Source organism: Dipteris shenzhenensis, chromosome 2 (genome assembly GCF_047967505.1).
Source record: "Dipteris shenzhenensis isolate YYH24624 ecotype China chromosome 2, Dip_SZ_1.0, whole genome shotgun sequence".
In the NCBI taxonomy this organism is placed as follows: domain Eukaryota; kingdom Viridiplantae; phylum Streptophyta; class Polypodiopsida; order Gleicheniales; family Dipteridaceae; genus Dipteris; species Dipteris shenzhenensis.
Genome location: NC_141597.1, coordinates 58,076,691 through 58,086,380, shown reverse-complemented (window position 1 = coordinate 58,086,380; position 9,690 = coordinate 58,076,691). Strand labels below are relative to the sequence as shown.

At 41.4% G+C, this 9,690-nt stretch overlaps 1 protein-coding gene across 1 annotated transcript; it reads left to right on the top strand.

The window, feature by feature from the left end:
* Window positions 1–564: 564 nt before the first annotated feature.
* LOC147905046 (NAC domain-containing protein 2-like) lies at window positions 565–2,752 on the top strand. The gene is made up of 3 exons (XM_087396638.1): window positions 565–1,282; window positions 1,448–1,743; window positions 1,990–2,752. The coding sequence occupies exons 1-3, from the start codon at window positions 1,096–1,098 to the stop codon at window positions 2,578–2,580; spliced, it is 1,074 nt and encodes a 357-aa protein (XP_087252764.1). The 5' UTR covers window positions 565–1,095; the 3' UTR covers window positions 2,581–2,752.
* Window positions 2,753–9,690: the final 6,938 nt, after the last annotated feature.

Genomic DNA, 9,690 nt, shown 5'->3' with positions numbered 1-9,690 from the left:
TCTCCAGCAGCACCAGCAGCTGCGTCGCCACCCGCGATCGTCAATGGCTACATTCGCAAGCTGAGAGAGCGCGCGAGAGAGGAGGCTTTGGAAGAGTCGGGTGCTTGAGTGCAACGCAAGCTTTCACATTTGCGATCATCAACCAGCACCAGAGGCACCCCAAAACGGTAATAATCAATCTCTTACGATAATCCGTCACCTCATACGTCGATGATCGTCGACGATGCCATAGATTCTTGCCATGCCCTAACCTTCTCATCAGCAGCAGCCGATAACGATCATCAACCATCCAGTATCTTCGTCTCTCTCTCTCTCTCTCTCTCTCTCTCTCTCTCTCTCTCTCTCCCTTGACGATAATCAAGCACCAATGGTATCTCTCTCTCTTTCTCGTGACGATAATCAAGCATCAAGGGTATTTCTCTCTCTCTCCCTCTCTCTCTTCTCGTGTGACGATAATCACGCATCAATGGTATTCGTTTCTCTCTCTTTCTCCGTCCCAGCTCTCTCCTGCTATAACTCCCCCCTTCCCCATCATTTACCCACCTCCTCCTCCTCATCCAACTTCATTCTTCCCCACGCTTCTTGTAGATTGCCATCTAGCTTCCCTGTACCCACCCTTGCCTCCTCTCATATCTAATCCGCCCAGCTTCCCACCCACCTAAAAGGACAATCTTTTGCTCCATAAACTGTGTAGTCCTGCAACTAGCCGCCTTCTTCCCTCTATTTCTGCAGTGCCCTCTCTCTATTAGCTTCTTTTCTGGTCAATTTGCACACCTGCAAAGCTAATTTGCCTGATCATACGCACGTCGTGTAAGCATCCCAATAGTGAGAACAAGAAGCCGTGTGGCGTTGTGCATCATTGTCACGTAGCCAGGCGTGATCTTTCTGGTTGCCGTCTCGAACTGAAGAGATCACTTAATCGAAGCTCCCGTGTTCCGAAAGCATACCGGACACACTCAACCTCGCGGAACTGTACGGGATGTACAGTACGGCAAGTGCGGATGAATCTTTTGCATATATTAGTTGTGTGACTCTCCACTCATGAGAGGCTGGGCCGTTCTCTTTGAGTTTTGAGAAAAATCATCGCCGCTAAGTATGGACGGCACGTCGGGAGCTCGCTCGTCGGGGCATCGTCTGGATCTTCCCCCGGGATTCAGATTTCATCCCACTGATGAAGAATTGGTGGTTCACTACCTCAAAAACAAGGTTTCCTCGCGCCCTTTGCCCGTGGCAATCATTGCTGAGATCGACATGTACAAATTCGACCCCTGGGACCTTCCAGGTTCTTACTCTACATCGTCTGTCTTCTTAAGCTATGCGCAAACGGCATAAAGAACGATTGCCGTTGGCCCGTTCTATTTTTAAAAACATACTTTCCTGCTTAAGACACATGCGACAGGAGCTTCTTTCACGTTGTAACTTTTCTTGGGGTTTGGATTTCCTGTAGCCAGGGCAGCCTTCGGTGAGCATGAATGGTACTTCTTCACACCCCGAGACAGAAAGTACCCTAATGGAGCCCGTCCTAATAGGGCAGCAGCATCAGGATACTGGAAAGCCACCGGAACCGATAAGCCGATCGTCCCCGCCGGCGGTGCTCAGAAGCTGGGCGTGAAGAAGGCTCTCGTCTTTTATAAGGGCAGGCCACCGAAGGGTATAAAAACCAACTGGATCATGCACGAGTACCGCCTTGTTCCAGACCACCCGCCCAAGCCGATCTCTTTCACCAGCAGAAGGTCTCTGAGAGTAAGGTCCTCAAACACTGAAAGCTCCCCGTGTGTAGCAAAATCATTGACCTTCATCTCAGATTTTCTGTACAGATCAAAGTTGCTGCAAAGTGCATTATCTTATTCAGTTAGGCATCCCTTTCCGCGCCATCTTACTCAGCACGCTTAGACAGGCATCCCTCTTCATGTAGCCAGAGCAGTAAATTTCTTATACATATGGCATCCCTTTTCATCCAAATTAACTCATTCTCCCTATGTTCACCAGCTAGACGATTGGGTTCTCTGTCGAATTTATAAGAAGAGCAGCCACGCTCCGAGACTGAATATGGGAAGCGACTCGTCTTGCGTAGAGGAGGTACTTGCGTCCTTGCCAGATATGGAGGATGCCGATGCAAATGCGCTCCCCAGGTTGGGTTCCTTTGGCAGGTTAATCATGCAGCAGGGAGCATCTGATCCGATCTTCTTCGAGAATTTTGCAGCCGAATCAGCAAACCAGATGGCAACGGCAAGTGGAAATCTGACTCCTAATGTCGATTCCTTGGCTGGAGTTGGGGATCATCTTCGTAATTCTTGGACTAGTCTAGCACAGTTGGATTCGCCCCTGGTTTCGAGCTGTAACGCTTTCAGTATAAAGGACATATACCAAGCTTCAAGCTGCGATCCAAGCTCACTCAAAGAATTGTGGAGAGATCACGACGGGCAGAGAAGAAATAACTTGCAGTTGGGTCTTCAACACCGATTCTTCACGAGTCAGCACCATCAGAAAGATCAAAACAATGACGTGAATGGAGGTGAGGTGACAGAAAGCAGTAGCAGTTTCAGGTGGCCTTTTGCTGATCCAAATCTTAGAAAGTAGCTGAACAGAATAATATGAGGCCCTAGTCCTATACTACAAGGGTCCAAGATAAACTTTGCCACCTTAACTCTTATGATTGAATGTGGATAAATTACAATTGTATATAAGCATGAAGTATACCTTTTATTGTTTCTTGTACACAGATAGGGACCTCACACATGGTTGTAAACAAACTTAGACATGAAAAATGTAGCCTTGTTGTAGCTCCTTCAACGTTACTCTAACAATTTGTAAGAGTGGAAATATAGGGTTTCTTTGCACTTGTTCTAGGTAGGCCCGTGTCTCTATTTATGCCAATTTAAGGGGCAAGCAAAGCATATGTGCACACACACAAGCATGTGTGTGTGTGTGTGTGTGTGTGTGTGTGTGAGAGAGAGAGAGAGAGAGAGCCTATTTTTACTTTTGAAATGCATTGAAGAGAGAGAATATGTTACATTATTAAGTTTTCACTCGTGAGTCGTATGTAATTACAATGCCATGAGGTAAATTCCATGGACATGCCATGTCTACACAAGTGCAAGTAAAGTGAAGAGGAGTTTTTATTATGTAGTGTTCTCAAAATAAGACTAAGAACTTAGATTTGCCCCAAAAAAAAAACAATCTAATAATATAATATAGAATGCAACAAATAAATATTGAATCTATGATGCATGCTAATTACTTTTCTTTCAAAAAACATTAAGGGAGAAATGGTTTCTCAAAAGGGCCTAGTAAGGAATGTATTTAGGGAGGATTAGTAGATTAATTCAAGCCCCATGTTTGGGCACCAACGAGGCCTAACCCCCCTACTTAGGTGGGTTAAGCCCATAATTGAACTCACAACATGTTACCTTTACACAAAACCATGGGACGGGGACACTCCTTTCAATGCAATTTCAAAATTTCAAGTGCTCCCTCCTTCTCTCCTCCCTCCCTCCCTCCCTCCTTCAACCATCTTGCTCTTCCTCTCTCCTCCATCTTCCCACATGCCTCCTCATTCCCCCCCCCCCTCGTTCTTTCTCCTCCTCATGCCTACTTGTCCTTCCTCTTGCTCATGCCTCCCCCTTTCTCACCTGCTTCTCCTTCCTCCTACTATTGTCACCTACTCCTCCTCCCTCTTGCTCACATCCACAGCTCCGCCTCCCCCCCCTTGCTCTTGCCCCCTCTTACTCATGCTTGTAATACCTTGCTCCTCCCTCTTCTCTCTTTCTCAAGCCTACTCCTTCTTCTCCCTCCTTCTCCTTCCTACCTTACCCTCTATTAGTACCTCCCACACTTTATCTACACTTTGTGACTATTCATGGAGCTAGTTGAGGACATCTCCGACAAGTTCCATGTGAACTTGTAGCTGGAGGCTCAATATGCAAGCACATGTAAATTGGGATTTATGGAAGCTTCTGACTATGTGCTCCATGGTCTTCATTTGCAAGGAAAAGAGCATCTTGACCTTGGTTGGAAGGGAGCTTATATTCTATAGACCTTGCCAAAAGAGGAGAATCTAGGATACCGTAGTGTTTCAATGAAATTTCTTACTCTTAAATATCCATGGTGTTGCATTGTTTCTACTTACATTCACTTGTGCTCTTCTTTACGAACTTCATGGAGGATGTAATGGGAAGAATGGACATGGATAATACTGACTCTTCATACCCTCTAAAAGGTTTATTGAAGCCAAGTAATATCATTGGAATGGTGAAGGACCCACTTGCGTGTAGCTGCTAAAGAGGTGATGTAAGACTACTTTTTAAAAAGTATATATAAGGCAATTTCATGCCCTAAACTCACATTTCAACCCCAAGGCATCCAATAAACGCAACCTAGTGATCGAGAGAATTTTTGTTAGTCAACCCATGACCCTCGTCCACCATTGCCTAATGCCCATTAGCCATCCCCTAACCCTCTTCAACCAATCAATAGATAGTATTGGAGGAAGATGAGGATAGGAGGAAATCCAAGGTAGACAACAGGCTAGGGAATCATGTGTAAGCACCAATGCAAGCTCCAAAGGTAATGAGACATAAAAACCAAGCATGAAGTCACTACAAGAAATCAAAAAGTTCCAAACCATTATCCACAATCTGATTCCTCATGCTCCATTCCAATGTGTTTGTACAAGAAATCCCCAAAAATTACAAGTTGGATGTATGACTCAGTACAAGTGCTATTGGAGCCAAAGGCTAAAGAGAAAGTGACAGGTGGTCTTTTTGAAGACGCCAACTTATGTGACATCTACACAATGTGGGTTATTGTTATGGACTAAGAACTATATATTTGTCTTTGCTATGTCAATGTAATTTCTCATAAAATATTTTGATGTTCTTCTACATCCCCTTGTACATATTTCATTTTCTATGTTTATTAATGTTGAACTTGATGATTTCATGATTTTGCCTGAAGAAACATAGATATACGAAGGAATTTAACTATGTCATAGAAGCAAAAGTATGTAGTGTTCGATAACACCAAGACTTGTCAAGGTGCAAAGTGGCCATTTGGCTGACACTATCCAAATGGAAAAATTCATGCAATGGTAGGTTTTGGTGTTTTTAAATAGTAAATGCCACACCGATAAAACTTTTAAAATCAAATTTCTTCTAGATTTGTATGAAATGATCATTGGATTGGCAAAAGCTAGCTGAGATCATTCTATTGACTTGGAATTTCATCATATTGCCCAATTAGATGCAATATGATAGCACGTAATTGCATGGAAAATGATGAGAAGAGAGCAATACCTTTTGCACTTCCAATTTCAAAGCTTCTTAGTTCAAAGTTGAGAGCACAAGTATCTTTTTCATATTTGTCCCCAAATGGGGCCAAATCTTCTAATTCGATGTAGAAGACCTTCAAAAATTGGCGGTGGTCATAATTTTGCGACAACTTTCAATACAAGAGAAGGAAAAGGGATAGGTTTGCATACAAAACATCAACTTCTCTAAGCGATAAATTTGGAGGCGATGTATTTAATAGTCTAGAATTTGAAAGCTAAGTTACCTTATATTGCATCAATAATGCATTCACCATTTAACCATAGATGAATGAGACAATTTACTTATGATATGTGTTTCGCAAGGATGGGACATGATAAAAAATAGATGTTTGTATTACAATTTCTTAATTCAATGACAAAGAGGCTTCACAATCCTATCTCTTTCCTTTGCTATGTCTAATCCATTAGAAATAGGGCCTTTGAAATCCCCAAGTAAGTTCCTGGGTCTAAACCTAATAGAAATAGGACCAAGGCTCTCCTCTTTTATAGCCAAGCACATACTTGTTTTTTTCATTTCCATACCATGAATATTTGAGGTGAATTCTTTGATGGCATGGATCAAAATGACCTTGTTAGCGTCCTAAGTGATGTTAGAATTCTAATGATCTGTTACAAGGCCTTACACTTTAGCGATTCTATAGGCCCTCATGGTATTGTGAAAGGCCAGAATGTGTCCTCTTGCTCAACCACTGCAGTGCATCAATGAGTAATCTCAACCAAATGTTGGGCCATTGAGAAGAAAACTCATCAACCTCAACTGTCTCCTATAATAATTCAGCAACCATTATGTTTGAAGACCCAAGAAACACATTAGATTGCAAAACCAACAAAACAACTCAATTCAAAGCTCATGCGGTTGCTTACCAACATAGAGTTGTCTTGTTATATGTCTTCCTCTCTTCCAATGTTGATTGATCTTTTGATGCTGTACAGTCAAAGCATTATAATGACTGCTACTAGAGGAAAAGTGAAAGTGCCTCTTTTACCCTTTTATATAGACAAACCCAATAAATATACATAGTAAATCAAATGCTAAATGTTATTTTAAAAATTTAGGCATGAAACCACATAGAAAAACATCAAAATAAATTGCACCACTATTTTCTAAGGCTTCTACTTCATGAAGCAATTTGTAAAGATGTGTGAATGCCAAAATCCACAATCATGAATCTAAATGCCTGTACTAGTCAAATGCATTGTTTACTATGTTTAATGTTGTAGAGGGATGAAATTGGCATTATGCATGCACTTCTCTACATGCTTGCCTCCCTTTTTAACCATTTAAGATAAAGTTGAATGATGTTGACATACCATCCTCTATGACTAATAGGTGTTCTTGCATATTCAGTGCGATGGTCACATTCTTGAAATCTCCATAATAAACATCAATATTAAACTTACCCATGTATTTTCATCATTGTTAGAGTTAACGAGAAGCCAACGACTACCTTATTTTCTTCCATTGCCAATGTTGGAACCTAAATGCAACATTTGGCATGGTATGTGGTACCCACTTGATACCTAACAACCACACATGACATTGAAACACATGACCCATTCTATCCACCCTATCTCATTTCCCAATTCATACCAATCAAATCTTCAAGGGCATTTGAACATCTACATGCTTGCATGACTACATGGTTTCTATTCTATGCATCTAGATAATTTGAAAATGAGATACAAAATTATACATAGCCATAAAGCAAGACAATATTACCCATTTGGATCCAACTGTGAACTTCCCACATCCTTTGTGATCTTGTCCTTGTTTGATTGTATTGTCCTTAAGTCTACTACATGTGTTGCAATCTACATCTTGAAGTTGTGGTGGTGTAATGCTTTGAAGTTGGACATGGCTTGATACAATCCTGGCAGCAATGTCTCAGTAATGTATATTGCATCATATAAATACACATTTCTCCTTCGCAAAGAGGAATACTTCTTTCCACCATGCATTTGCTTACCTAAATCCTCATGAATGGCAACAACCTTACCTATGAAAGACTCTACTTGAAGTTGTAATGGTGTTATAATGATTCGAAGTTGGACATGGCTTGATACAATCCTAGGAGCAATGTCTTAGCAATGTATATTGCATCATATAAATACACATTTCTCCTTCGCAAAGAGGAATACTTCTTTCTAGCATGCATTTTCTTACCTAAATCGTCATGAATGGCAACAACCTTACCTATGAAAGACTCATAGGTTCCCACTCCTCAAAGTCTAAAGGAAGTATATCTACCATGAATAAGTGCTCTTCTAGAATCAACATAAATTTCCAAATGGGCTCATTACACTCGTAGGTAACTTAGAAGGTATGTACATGAAGAGAATAGTTTACAATGTGATGGTATCCTAGCACATGTGCGTTCCCATGTAGACATGTTGCACCTTTGCCAGCCATCCTTTCTTTTCAAAATTGAACTTCAAAATGTGGCCACTTCTCTCATGCAAAACATCACCTAGCTTCCTTTTAGAAGCTTTTGTGGATGCTTACAAATCATTTCATTACTATCCAATCATTCAAGTTATAGGTGCAAGGCATCCACTCATCCAATGCATTTTTTGGTAGTGGTTTTGTTATTGTTCCTCACCATTCATATAGAGCAACGAAGACCTCATAATAGGAAGAAGATAGAGGAATAGAGGCTATAACAGCAAGAATGGACCTCCGAAAAAATATGGATTGTGGATAGGTGCATCTTGGATAGAAAGAGCAGCTTCATTAGATAGATGGATAGACAAAATAAATAAATTAACATGGAGGGTCCAAGTTTCAGGTGGCCTTTTGCTGATCCAAATCTTAGAAAGTAGCTGAACAGAATAATATGAGGCCCTAGTCCTATACTACAAGGGTCCAAGATAAACTTTGCCACCTTAACTCTTATGATTGAATGTGGATAAATTACAATTGTATATAAGCATGAAGTATACCTTTTATTGTTTCTTGTACACAGATAGGGACCTCACACATGGTTGTAAACAAACTTAGACATGAAAAATGTAGCCTTGTTGTAGCTCCTTCAACGTTACTCTAACAATTTGTAAGAGTGGAAATATAGGGTTTCTTTGCACTTGTTCTAGGTAGGCCCGTGTCTCTATTTATGCCAATTTAAGGGGCAAGCAAAGCATATGTGCACACACACCAGCATGTGTGTGTGTGTGTGTGTGTGTGTGTGTGTGTGTGTGTGTGAGAGAGAGAGAGAGAGAGCCTATTTTTACTTTTGAAATGCATTGAAGAGAGAGAATATGTTACATTATTAAGTTTTCACTCGTGAGTCGTATGTAATTACAATGCCATGAGGTAAATTCCATGGACATGCCATGTCTACACAAGTGCAAGTAAAGTGAAGAGGAGTTTTTATTATGTAGTGTTCTCAAAATAAGACTAAGAACTTAGATTTGCCCCAAAAAAAAAACAATCTAATAATATAATATAGAATGCAACAAATAAATATTGAATCTATGATGCATGCTAATTACTTTTCTTTCAAAAAACATTAAGGGAGAAATGGTTTCTCAAAAGGGCCTAGTAAGGAATGTATTTAGGGAGGATTAGTAGATTAATTCAAGCCCCATGTTTGGGCACCAACGAGGCCTAACCCCCCTACTTAGGTGGGTTAAGCCCATAATTGAACTCACAACATGTTACCTTTACACAAAACCATGGGACGGGGACACTCCTTTCAATGCAATTTCAAAATTTCAAGTGCTCCCTCCTTCTCTCCTCCCTCCCTCCCTCCCTCCTTCAACCATCTTGCTCTTCCTCTCTCCTCCATCTTCCCACATGCCTCCTCATTCCCCCCCCCCCTCGTTCTTTCTCCTCCTCATGCCTACTTGTCCTTCCTCTTGCTCATGCCTCCGCCTTTCTCACCTGCTTCTCCTTCCTCCTACTATTGTCACCTACTCCTCCTCCCTCTTGCTCACATCCACAGCTCCGCCTCCCCCCCCTTGCTCTTGCCCCCTCTTACTCATGCTTGTAATACCTTGCTCCTCCCTCTTCTCTCTTTCTCAAGCCTACTCCTTCTTCTCCCTCCTTCTCCTTCCTACCTTACCCTCTATTAGTACCTCCCACACTTTATCTACACTTTGTGACTATTCATGGAGCTAGTTGAGGACATCTCCGACAAGTTCCATGTGAACTTGTAGCTGGAGGCTCAATATGCAAGCACATGTAAATTGGGATTTATGGAAGCTTCTGACTATGTGCTCCATGGTCTTCATTTGCAAGGAAAAGAGCATCTTGACCTTGGTTGGAAGGGAGCTTATATTCTATAGACCTTGCCAAAAGAGGAGAATCTAGGATACCGTAGTGTTTCAATGAAATTTCTTACTCTTAAATATCCATGGTGTTG